At 44.0% G+C, this 13,506-nt stretch overlaps 1 protein-coding gene across 1 annotated transcript in view; it reads left to right on the forward strand.

Moving 5' to 3' along the window:
- LOC311126713 (rho guanine nucleotide exchange factor 18-like) overlaps nucleotides 1-8,575 on the forward strand; it is a gene marked incomplete at both ends in the record, with an annotated part of 51,318 nt that extends 42,743 nt beyond the window's left edge. Inside the window, 7 exons of the mRNA XM_084200705.1 lie at nucleotides 262-346; nucleotides 3,378-3,613; nucleotides 4,146-4,271; nucleotides 6,472-6,589; nucleotides 6,887-7,141; nucleotides 7,398-7,474; nucleotides 8,397-8,575. Coding sequence (XP_084056831.1) covers nucleotides 262-346; nucleotides 3,378-3,613; nucleotides 4,146-4,271; nucleotides 6,472-6,589; nucleotides 6,887-7,141; nucleotides 7,398-7,474; nucleotides 8,397-8,575 — 1,076 coding nt within the window. The remainder of the gene's footprint in view (nucleotides 1-261; nucleotides 347-3,377; nucleotides 3,614-4,145; nucleotides 4,272-6,471; nucleotides 6,590-6,886; nucleotides 7,142-7,397; nucleotides 7,475-8,396) is intronic.
- Between the last annotated feature and the right edge of the window lie 4,931 nt (nucleotides 8,576-13,506).

A 13,506-nucleotide genomic window follows, 5' to 3' on the forward strand; every position in this document is an offset into this window, starting at 1 on the left:
GACGAGATCCTGAGGCCCATTTCTTTTAAGGTATCTGTGACCAACAGATGCATATCTGTATTCCCAGTCGTGTGAAAACCATAGATTAGGGCCTAATGAATTTATTTAAATTGACTGATTTCCTCATATGAACTGTAACTCAATAAAATCTTTGAAATTGTTGAATGTTGTGTTTATATTTTTGTTCAGTGTATTTATTATTATTATTATTATTATTATTATTATATATTTGTATGATCTATTACATCGTATATATTATAGGTGGAGTCATGGAGTCTGGCTGTGGACCAACAGTACCTGAAGAAACACACCAAGGAGATGGTCAAGAGACAGGACGTTATCTACGGTACATTTCACTGTCTTTTATGTTGTATTCCAAGGAGATGGTCAAGAGACAGGACGTTATCTACGGTACATTTCACTGTCTTTTATGTTGTATTCTGATGTTTTAGACCAGGGGTGTCAAACTCATTTTAGCTCAGGGGCCACATGGAGGAAAATCTATTCCCAAGTGGGCCGGACCGGAAAAATCATGGTGTATATATATATAACTTAAAAACAACAACTTCAGATTGTTTTCTTTGTTTTAATACGATCAACATACAACATAAAGCTGGAGCCTGAGGACAGTGTGTCCAAAATAGTACAAGCACAACATCACTATTAATCATAAAACACGTCAAGTTTATTTGAAAATTCTAAAGAAAAAGAACACACAAACACACAATGCCTCAGTGATTAACAGAACTGTTTCACAGATCACAGAACTATATCAGGGTGTCATTTCTCAGGCAGAAATGTAGATAAAAATAATGAAATCCTGTTCCCCAAACAAGTGCAAGAACCACAGAGTCAAGAATAGGTTAAATATACAAATAAAATAAAATAAATTAAAAACAATAGCACATCAACATAAAAACATATAAACATAAAGCTGGAGCCTGAGGACAGTGTCCAAAAGCACAACATCACTATTAATCATAAAACACCTCAAGTTATTTGAAAGTTCTGAGGACAAAGAACACACAAACACACAATGCCTCAGTGATTCACAGAAGTATATCACAGATCACAGAACTATATCAGGGTGTCATTTCTCAGGCAGAAATGTAGATAAAAATAATGAAATCCTGTTCCCCAAACAAGTGCAAGAACCACAGAGTCAAGAATAGGTTAAATATACAAATAAAATAAAATCAATTAAAAACAATAGCACATCAACATAAAAACATATAAACATAAATCTGAAAGCGTTGCTCAAACTCCCGTAACAGTCCCGTTATTTTATCTTTGAACCGCTTCATGTCTGCCACATGTTGGGTCGCGCACACATTTTTCAGACAGGGGAAGTGAGCTGCATCACCACCGGCAAGTTGCGTCTCCCACAATGACAGCTTCAACTTGAAAGAACGTATGCTGTCATAATACTGCGTGACAACTTTGTTGCGCCCTTGCAGCTGTTTGTTCAAGTTATTCAGGTGCTCTGTAACATCCACCATAAATGCAAGGTCCTGCATCCATTCTGCGGAATGAAATTCTAACACTGGTTTGCCCTTTTCTTCCATGAACTGTTCAATTTCTTCTCGTAAATCAAAGAAACGCCTCAGCACCTCGGCTTAACCATCTTACCTCAGTGTGGTATGGCAGGCCATAGATGTGGTCTTTCTCTCTGAGAAGGCTGTCAAACTGACGGTGATTCAGGCTTCTGGATCGGATGAAATTAACAGTTTGGATGACCACCTTCATGACGTTATCCATCTTTAATGACTTGCAACACAAAGCCTCCTGGTGCAAAATACAGTGAAAAGTCAAAAAATCACGTCCTCCATTTGCAGATTGCACTTTCTCTCTGAACTTTGTCACAACGCCTGCTTTTTTCCCGATCATTGAGGGCGCACCATCTGTAGCCAGGCTGACAGCGCGGGACCAGTCCACTCCGACCCTGTCCAGCGCGCCGACGAGTGCGGTAAAAATATCAGCTGCTGTCGTTGTATCTGTCATCGGCACCAACTCCACGAACTCCTCGGTGACGGTCAATGTGTCATCAACTCCGCAGATGAAAGTGGCCAGTTGTGCAACATCTGTAATATCCGTGCTTTCATCAATTGCAACCGAAAACGCAATAAATGACTTTACTTTTTGCTTCAACTGGCTGTCCAAATCCACTGAAAGATCGGAAATCCTGTCTGCAACTGTGTTTCTTGTCAGGCTGATATTTGCAAAAGCCTGCCGCTTTTCAGGGCACACAATCTCCGCTGCCTTCATCATGCATGTTTTTACAAATTCACCCTCACTAAATGGTTTTGAAGCCACTGCGATTTCATTAGCAATGAGGTAGCTAGCTTTCACTGCAGCGTCACTGATGTCTCGGCTGTGAGTAAACACAGACTGCTGTTTCTTCAGACCCGCCAACAGTTCATTCACCTTCTCTCATCTCCGCTGTCCTTGAAAGTTGTCATATTTGTCGGCATGAAGACTCACATAGTGGCGACGAAGGTTATATTCTTTCAGCACTGCAACATGCTCTGAACACACCAAACATACAGCTTTCCCATTCAATTCCGTGAATAAATAGGATGACAATTTTTCTTGGAACACTCTGCACTCTGCGTCCACTTTTCTCTTTTTTGACAGAGACATATTGGGGCAATGAGGGTGCCAAAGCACATAATGTTAAAAGTAGAAGCCGTAATAAATATCGCGGGCAAAACAAAGTAGCTCATTGGCTGCACGTGCTTGACCTACTTGCTCTGCCCCGGTATAAACAGTTTGCTTGCTTAACACAATTGCTATTGCGCCATCCAGTGGACGCAATTGGAACAGCAGTTTATTTAATCGAAAAATTGCAGCGCATTTTTATACTTTACAAAATTATTATTATTATTATTATTATTATTTTTTATTTTTTTAATCATCTCGCAGGCCGGATTAAACCCGTTTGCGGGCCTGATTCGGCCCGCGGGCCGGACGTTTGACACCCCTGTTTTAGACAATTTATGTTCATTTGTCTTATGTTGGCTTTCATTGTGTTTTTATAGTTATATCTGTGATTAAGTTTATGATTAAAAGGTAAGTTAGGGAAATGGAGAAGCGCAACTTATCTTTTTTTCAAAGCCATTTGTACCATTTTTCTGTTTGTCTGGACTTGCCATTGTTTTATTATTGACATCAAATCAATTTTTATTTGTCACATACATGTGTTTAGCAGATGTTATAGCGGGTGTAGCGAAATGCTTGTGCTTCTAGCGCCGACAGTGCAGTAATATCGAACAATTTCACAATAAATGGAGTCCAGTGGTTGAAAAGCAAATTCCTTTTTAAAGACCAACTAGATGTTGAACCCCCGTCTGTCTGCCGGGCTGTATTTCTCCCAACAGAGCTGATACAGACAGAGATGCACCACGTGCGGATCCTGAAGATCATGCTGCGTGTGTACGTCAGGGAGCTGAAGGAGCACCTTCACCTGGACGATCTGTTCCCACGCCTGGAGACCCTGCTACAGCTGCACACACACTTCCTGTCCCGCCTCAAAGAGCGGCGGCGAGACGCCATGCAGCCCGGCAGCGACAGGAACTACAACATACAGAGACTCGCTGACATCCTCACCACTCAGGTAGAGACTACACACACAGTCATATATATATATATACATACATACACACACACACACACACACACACACACACACACACACACACACACACACACACACACACACACACACACACACACACACACACACACACACACACACACACACACAGTGGGGAGAACAAGTATTTGATACACTGCCGATTTTGCAGGTTTTCCTACTTACAAAGCATGTAGAGGTCTGTAATTTTTTATCATAGATACACTTCAACTGTGAGAGACGGAATCTAAAACAAAAATCCAGAAAATCACATTGTATGATTTTTAAGTAATTAATTTGCATTTTATTGGATTTTACTGCATTAAATTTACTCGACAAATCAGACGCTGTGTCCCAATTACCTCGACAGTGTTCCTCTCTGAGTTCCTCTTCCCTTTATATGTCAAAAGGATCATGTGTGTGTGTATAGTCATACCGTATTGCGTTGGTTTAAACTGTCAGAGAGAGGAGGCAGACTATCTACAGTTTCTCCTCATTCCGGTCTCTGCTCCAGTTTTCAGGTGACATAGGGGAGCAGATGAAGGAGAGCTATGGGGATTTCTGCAGCCACCACACCGAGGCTGTCGGCAACTACAAGGAGCAACTACACAGCAACAAGAAGTTCCAGAACCTCATACGGGTTGGTCGTTACTGGTTCCATTACTGTAGTCTAGAAATTGACAAAAGGTCCAGCACCATCTGGGGGCTGTCTGCAGTTGAAAGCGGTCACCCTCGCCTCTGTTTTGGTCAAAAACTGAGGGGTGGGCCTGGAGAAATGTGACCATTCTTAAATTCATAGACATAGCTATTGATGCAAGGACTGACCATCCATGATATCAAAATGATAGTTTTAAGCATTTCTTTAGGCTATACAGTGTTTACGTTTACAATGTAGTAAAACAAGCTTATATTTGGGGTTCTGATGGGGTACACCAGTTCTAAGCTCATGAGGCAAGTTATATTCTTCAAGAATCAATGAGTACAGTTGAAGTTGAAATTTACATACACTTGGATTGGAGTCATTAAAACTCGTTTTTCAACCACTCCACAAATTTCTTGATAACAAACTATAGTTTTGGCAAGTCGGTTAAGACATCTTCTTTGTGCATGACACAAGTCATTTTTCCAACAATTGTTTACAGACAGATTATTTCACATATAATTCACTCTATCACAATTCCAGTGGGTCAGAAGTGTACATACACTAAGTTGACTGTGCCTTTAAACAGCTTGGAACATTCCAGAAAATGATGTCGTGGCTTTAGAAGCTTCTGATAGGCTAATTGACATAATTTGTGTCAATTGGAGGTGTACCTGTGGATGTATTTCAAGGCCTACCTTCAAACTCAGTGCCTCTTTGCTTGACATCATGGGAAAATCAAAAGAAATCAGCCAAGACCTCAGAAAAAAATGTGTAGACCTCTGGTTCATCCTTGGGAGCAATTTCCAAACGCCTGAAGGTACCACGTGCATCTGTTCAAACAATAGTACGCAAGTATAAACACCATGGGACCACGCAGCCGTCATACCGCTCAGGAAGGAGACGCGTTCTGTCTCCTAGAGATGAACGTACTTTGGTGCGAAAAGTGCAAATCAATCCCAGAACAACAGCAAAGGACCTTGTGAAGATGCTGGAGAAAACAGGTACAAAAGTATCTATATCCACAGTAAAACGAGTCCTATATTGACATAACCTGAAAGGCCGCTCAGCAAGGAAGAAGCCACTGCTCCAAAACCGACATAAAAAAGCCAGACTACGGTTTGCAACTGCACATGGGGACAAAGATCGTACTTTTTGGAGAAATGTCCTCTGGTCTGATGAAACAAAAATAGAACTGTTTGGCCATAATTGACCATCGTTATGTTTGGAGGAAAAAGGGGGTCGCTTGCAAGCCGAAGAACACCATCCCAACCGTGAAGCACAGGGGTGGCAGCATCATGCTGTGGGGGTGCTTTTTTGCAGGAGGGACTGGTGCACTTCACAAAATAGATGGCATCATGAGGAAGGAAAATTATGTGGATATATTGAAGCAACATCTCAAGACATCAGTCAGGAAGTTAAAGCTTGGTCGAAAATGTGTCTTCCAAGTGGACAATGACCCCAAGCATACATCCAAAGTTGTGGCAAAATGGCTTAAGGACAACAAGGTCAGGGTATTGGAGAGGCCATCACAAAGCCCTGACCTAAATCCTATAGAAAATGTGTGGGCAGAACTGAAAAAGTGTGTGCGAGCAAGGAGGCCTACAAACCTGACTCAGTTACACCAGCTCTGTCAGGAGGAATGGGCCAAAATTCACCCAACTTATTGTGGGAAGCTTGTGGAAGGCTACCCGACACGTTTGACCCAATTTAAACAATTTAAAGGCAATGCCCCCAAATACTAATTGAGTGTATTTAAACTTCTGACCCACTGGGAATGTGATGAAAGAAATAAAAGCTGAAATAAATAATTCTCTCTACTATTATTCTGACATTTCACATTCTTAAAATAAAGTGGTGATCCTAACTGATCTAAGACAGGGCATTTTTTACTAGGATTAAATGTCAGGAATTGTGAAAAACTGAGTTGAAATGTATTTGGCCAAGGTGTATATATAAACTTTCGACTTCAACGGTATATCATTTAAGTTATAAGTCCAAAAATGTATGCAGCAACTGCGGATTTGACCCCTTTTTTTTAAAGAGGATGTGAAACATTAATGAGAGTGGGTTATTTATGAACGTGTGGCATGTTCGCATCCAGCTTTTGTGGCCTCCTGTGTGTAACCAGAAACATTTTATTGATTGCCCTACATGGTCCGTGAACAGTATGTATAATGCATGTCCCTTTTTCTTCCAGAAAGTCAATAATCTGTCTGTTGTGAGAAGATTAGGAGTGACTGAGTGTATTCTCCTGGTGACACAACGCATCACCAAGTACCCTGTGCTGGTGGAACGCATTGTGCAGAACACAGAAGGTTAATAGACAGAGGGTTTATGTACTTGGTCTCTACCCTCCGATGACTCTTGAGGTTTAGGCCCGACTTTCTGTTAAAGACTGTTGGACTAGAAAGAATAACGTTATTTCTCCCTGATGTTCAGTGTGTCTGAAGTTGAATAACTAATCAATGAAATGTATTTTATAAAGCCCTTTTTTTTACATCCAACAGTAAAACATCACCACACTCCCTCACAGATACCTAAAAGCCCAAAGAGCTAAGAGAAATACCAACATTCTGAGTGTCTGAACTCATCCTCTCCTTTACTCCCTCCAGTGGGGACGGAGGAACACGACGAGTTGTCCAGGTCTCTGGGTCTGATCAAAGACTGCATCGTCCAGGTGGATGCCCTGGTCAACCTGCATGAGAAGGCCTCGCGCCTCCGAGACATCGCCCACAAGATGGAGCCCAAGTCCCTGGGCAAGAACAAAGATGGCCGTGTGTTCCACAGAGAGGACCTGGCCCAGGGTCGACGCAGGCTGCTGCACGAGGGGACGGCCAACCACAAGGCTGCCTCCGGCAGACTCAAAGGTAACAGGATGACCCTCAGGCCAGGGTTGGGGTCAATTTAATTTCAACTCCAGTCAATTCAGGAAGTGCACAGAAATTCAAATTCTCTTCAATGCTTTTCAATTGGGGAAAGTTTGGAATTTGTTTTACTTTCTGAATTGACCCCAACCCTGCCTCAGGGGCTGCATCTCCAATAATCTGAAGTAAGTGATCTTTTCTCTTCTGTCTGTATTGATTTCACACAGGTCTAAAAATGTACCTCCCCTTTTCATTTCAGATATACTGGCTGTGCTGCTGTCTGACGTGCTATTGTTACTCCAAGAGAAGGACCAGAGATATGTCTTCTCTGCTGTGGTGAGTCGTGAATTCTGATGTGTCAGTTAATTCCGCCCTGTAACCTGACTACGCTTTGTTTTCCTCTCTGGAACGACTAACTGAATCTGTCACACTAAAATCCTAACTCAACTCTCAACGGAAATATGGACACTGCTTCTTCTGTTTATCTGTCTAGAACAGGGCTCTCCAACCCTGTTCCTGGAGAACTACCCTCCTGCAGGTTTACACCAGGGCTCTCCAACCCTGTTCCTGGAGAACTACCCTCCTGCAGGTTTACACCAGGGCTCTCCAACCCTGTTCCTGGAGAACTACCCTCCTGCAGGTTTACACCAGGGCTCTCCAACCCTGTTCCTGGAGAACTACTCGCCCTGGTGTAAACCTGCAGGAGGGTAGCTCTCCAACCCTGTTCCTGGAGAACTACTCGCCCTGGTGTAAACCTGCAGGAGGGTAGCTCTCCAACCCTGTTCCTGGAGAACTACTCGTCCTGGTGTAAACCTGCAGGAGGGTAGCTCTCCAACCCTGTTCCTGGAGAACTACTCGTCCTGGTGTAAACCTGCAGGAGGGTAGCTCTCCAACCCTGTTCCTGGAGAACTACTCGCCCTGGTGTAAACCTGCAGGAGGGTAGTTCTCCAGGAACAGGGTTGGTGAGCCCTGGTGTAAACCTGCAGGAGGGTAGCTCTCCAGGAACAGGGTTGGTGAGCCCTGGTGTAAACCTGCAGGAGGGTAGCTCTCCAGGAACAGGGTTGGTGAGCCCTGGTGTAAACCTGCAGGAGGGTAGCTCTCCAGGAACAGGGTTGGTGAGCCCTGGTGTAAACCTGCAAGGAGGGTAGCTCTCCAGGAACAGGTTCTAGAACTATGAAAAGTTCCTCCATTTTGCTTTCTGGTGTCATTCTCTTTCAGTGTGACTTGTAGCTGCCTTGTGCCTCTCTCTCCTCCCCAGGACAACAAGCCCTCAGTGATCTCCCTCCAGAAGTTGATAGTGAGGGAGGTGGCCCACGAGGAGAAGGCCATGTTCCTGATCTGCACCTCCTCCAAAGAGCCTGAGATGTATGAGATACACACTGCCTCCAAAGAGGAGCGCAACTCCTGGATGACACACATCCGCCAGGCCGTGGAGAGGTACACGTACACACTCTCTCTCTCTCTCTCGCACACCAGAGCGGAGTTGAGCGGTTGGAAAGGCGCTCCATGTCCTTTCCTACCTCTTGGTTAAAAACCGCTCTGTGCTCACAGGAAAAAGAACTGCTGCTCCAAATTCGCTCCATTCATTAAAATTAAAATGTAACCAACACCCATCTACTTTTTGTGACTACCTGGACCTGCCATTTGGTTTTGAAGTATTCAAACCAAACCATATAGATTTGAATGAAAAGTATTTTAATAAACCTGAAAGGGTGACTGTAAGAAGCGCTCATCATTTCAAATAGGCTACATGTCGTATTAAACAGCATATAAACACTCTAAATCTTTTGGGCACTATTGCCAGGCTGGACAGAGATGCAGATTATTATTATATATATATATATATATATATATATATATATATATATATTATTTTTAAATATAGGTAGGTCTAAAGGTTTTTAGGCAAAATAACCCAATCAAAACGTAAAGCTTCTTGAACGTGGGAATATGCCAGGGCTGTTGGGCCAAAATCAATGATGGCCTATTGTAAAGATAATAGAACGAAAATGAACGAAACGTTTAAGGATCAGATTTTTTGTTTATAAATACTTTGCCACAATGTGCATGTAGTAACTACACCATGCTTTGGGTTTAGTTGTGGACACTACGTCACCACACTCCCTCTCTTGGGTTTAGTTGTGGACACTACGTCACCACACTCCCTCTCTTGGGTTTAGTTGTGGACACTACGTCACCACACTCCCTCTCTTGGGTTTAGTTGTGGACACTACGTCACCACACTCCCTCTCTTGGGTTTAGTTGTGGACACTACGTCACCACACTCCCTCTCTTGGGTTTAGTTGTGGACACTACGTCACCACACTCCCTCCCTTGGGTTTAGTTGTGGACACTACGTCACCACACTCCCTCTCTTGGGTTTAGTTGTGGACACTACGTCACCACACTCCCTCTCTTGGGTTTAGTTGTGGACACTACGTCACCACACTCCCTCTCTTGGGTTTAGTTGTGGACACTACGTCACCACACTCCCTCTCTTGGGTTTAGTTGTGGACACTACGTCACCACACTCCCTCTCTTGGGTTTAGTTGTGGACACTACGTCACCACACTCCCTCTCTTGGGTTTAGTTGTGGACACTACGTCACCACACTCCCTCTCTTGTTCTTGATCCTCCTCATCTTTGTAAGTCACCTTGATTTGTCACCTGTGTGTTTTTATCAGTTTCTTTATGACAATATGTAGTGAACTCCATGACAGTAGCTAAAGCAAGGGGCTATAGCAGCACACAAGTAGACTACAGATGCATGCTGGGCCGGGCACGCCCTGAGCTGGTGACGTGAGCGCTACTGGAGCGGGCGAGAAGGCCGACGCTCCAACCTTTGCGGGGAATTTAGACGCATCCAATGCAAAAACAAATTTCTCTAGCTTAAACTGACAGGTTTATATTGGGATGTTTTATATTATGCTAATTAGATTCCCACAGGTGCGCCGATGACTCTAGGGGGTTAAATGATAGTAGCGCACATCTGTGTCGCTCCATCTTTGAACTGACCGTCGAATAACAGTTTCCCCTGTATCAATAAATCCATAGCGCCACAGTACAATAGAACATGAACATTCGTAGCTCTTGAAACAAACCAAACACAACAATTTTAATTCACCCAGTAACATTTAATTTAGTCTATTTAAAGTTTTCACACCTCTCCTGGACTTCCGTGGGAACATCTTGTCCTGGATAAAGCCACAGATCAGGTGTGTCTCTCCTGTGAGATGCCAACATACGGCCATCCATCCGAACAATGTATTGAGTCCTGACACTGGCCTCTGCAAGACGAGTATCACCTGCTTTTCCACTACACAATCTCTCAAGCAAAAGCCCACATGTTAGGGAGTAAGACAGCTAATATTTTATATTTCAAGTTTAGCCAACTTGGATCTATTTGTTAGCTAACCAGGTAGAACAGTTTAATTGTTATGAACACACCCCTCTGTCTGTCTCCAGCTGTTCGAACAGCATGTTAGCCTGTCCACATTGTTCAGATGTTGAAATCAAGTGACCTACCTTATTTCTCCGAATTAGAACGAGTTGCAAATTACTGTAATACTTTTGTTTTTATGATTATTGCACATTTATAAAACACAGACTAGACAGCTAGTGTGACAGTATTTGGCTAGAATGCTGCTAGCGGTACGACAATGCCGCCGCGCGACAAACTGAGCATTCATTTTCCAGAATCAATATTCATTGATACTCTCATTTTAGAAGTGTCTTGCTCTGCGCGCAATTTGAGTAGTTGAGACATAGAAAGGTAGTTAGAAAGGTTAACTTCTCCTCTATTACAGTAAAATAATGTCTCAATGGGTTTGTCCATATGACCGATTCTGTTGGACCAAAACTGGGGGGGGAGGGGCTTGGTGTGTGGGGGGGAGGGGCTTGGTGTGTGGGGGGAGGGGCTTGGTGTGTGTGTGTGTAAATGGGAAGATGCACAGTCGCAGCGGGAAGGAAGGAGAAGAGACCAAAAGGACATGAGAGAAAGCTGACAAAAACGCTCATACTTTTTAAAAAAACAACATAAACATGTTTCTTTCAAGACAGGCATCTGAAATATCGTGCCAAAACATACATTCAAATTAATTGTATATATCACCCAGCCCTATCTCCTTCCCCCTTCTATATATCACCCAGCCCTATCTCCTTCCCTCTTCTATATATCACCCAGCCCTATCTCCTTCCCTCTTCTATATATCACCCAGCCCTATCTCCTTCCCTCTTCTATATATCACCCAGCCCTATCTCCTTCCCTCTTCTATATATCACCCAGCCCTATCTCCTTCCCCCTTCTATATATCACCCAGCCCTATCTCCTTCCCCCTTCTATATATCACCCAGCCCTATCTCCTTCCCTCTTCTATATATCACCCAGCCCTATCTCCTTCCCCCTTCTATATATCACCCAGCCCTATCTCCTTCCCCCTTCTATATATCACCCAGCCCTATCTCCTTCCCCCTTCTATATATCACCCAGCCCTATCTCCTTCCCCCTTCTATATATATCACCCAGCCCTATCTCCTTCCCCCTTCTATATATCACCCAGCCCTATCTCCTTCCCTCTTCTATATATCACCCAGCCCTATCTCCTTCCCCCTTCTATATATATCACCCAGCCCTATCTCCTTCCCTCTTCTATATATCACCCAGCCCTATCTCCTTCCCCCTTCTATATATCACCCAGCCCTATCTCCTTCCCTCTTCTATATATCACCCAGCCCTATCTCCTTCCCTCTTCTATATATCACCCAGCCCTATCTCCTTCCCCCTTCTATATATCACCCAGCCCTATCTCCTTCCCCCTTCTATATATCACCCAGCCCTATCTCCTTCCCTCTTCTATATATCACCCAGCCCTATCTCCTTCCCCCTTCTATATATCACCCAGCCCTATCTCCTTCCCCCTTCTATATATCACCCAGCCCTATCTCCTTCCCCCTTCTATATATCACCCAGCCCTATCTCCTTCCCCCTTCTATATATCACCCAGCCCTATCTCCTTCCCCCTTCTATATATCACCCAGCCCTATCTCCTTCCCCCTTCTATATATCACCCAGCCCTATCTCCTTCCCTCTTGCTCGTCCACTCTTTCTCTCCAGTGTTAAACACTTCAGGGCTTTTCACACTACTGAGCCGAACCGAACCAAGCTGGACTGGTTACGCAGCCACCACATTTATTGGAACAGTGCTGAAAATAACTTTATCAAGAGTCTGCTTAGTTTGGGTCGGTGAAAAGTCGGTGAAAAGTCCTGCCCGTTCGTACAGCTCTCAACCATACAGCTCCTTCACAGGTGTTGATGCAGCATTGAGGACCCATTTGTGTATCCACAAAGCACCTCAGAGTAGGAGTGCTGACCTAGGGTCAGATCCTCACCTGTCCATATAATGTTATTCATAATGATCTAAAAGGCAAAACTGGTCCTAGATCAGCACTCCTACTCTGAAATGCTTTGTGGATACGATCCCAGCTCATTAAAACACGTCATTACCTCTGCCTGGCCTGTGGCATTTAATGTTGCCATTTCATTCTCATGACCTTTTACAAGACGTGGCAGTCATGGGATGTCTTGTACATGGTCACAGACCCAACTACTCTGGCAGAGGTCATCTTGTGTGAGGTCTGGGTCTTCAACTCCCAGCACCACCATATAGCTGGTGAGAGACCGTGTGGCGCTGTGCCTAACAACCATCTTTCACTCCAGCTGAACATACTGTACTTGTACTCCTGAGTGGCGCAGTGGTCTAAGGCACTGCATCGCAGTGCTAACTGTGCCACTAGAGATCCTGGTTGGAATCCAGGCTCTGTCGCAGCCGGCCGCGACCGGGAGACTCATGGGGCGGCGCACAATTGGCCCAGCGTCGTCCAGGGTAGGGTAGGGAATGGCCGGCAGGGATGTAGCTCAGTTGATAGAGCGTGGCGTTTGCAACGCCAGGGTTGTGGTTTTGATTCCCACGGGGGGGGGGCAGTATAAAAAAAATTAAAAAAAATGTATTCACTAACTGTAAGTCGCTCTGGATAAGAGCGTCTGCAAAATGACTAAAATGTAAAATGTAATATAAAACATCAGGTGGTTATAATACTGCTCCTCAATGGGACCTGAACATACTGTATAACATCAGGTGGTTATAATACCGCTCCTCAATGGGACCTGAACATACTGTATAACATCAGGTGGTTATAATACTGCTCCTCAATGGGACCTGAACATACTGTATAACATCAGGTGGTTATAATACTGCTCCTCAATGGGACCTGAACATACTGTATAACATCAGGTGGTTATAATACTGCTCCTCAATGGGACCTGAACATACTGTATAACATCAGGTGGTTATAATACTGCTCCTCAATGG

The sequence above is a fragment of the Coregonus lavaretus genome (assembly GCF_964263955.1).
Source record: "Coregonus lavaretus genome assembly, contig: HAP1_SCAFFOLD_3294, whole genome shotgun sequence".
NCBI lineage: Eukaryota > Metazoa > Chordata > Actinopteri > Salmoniformes > Salmonidae > Coregonus > Coregonus lavaretus.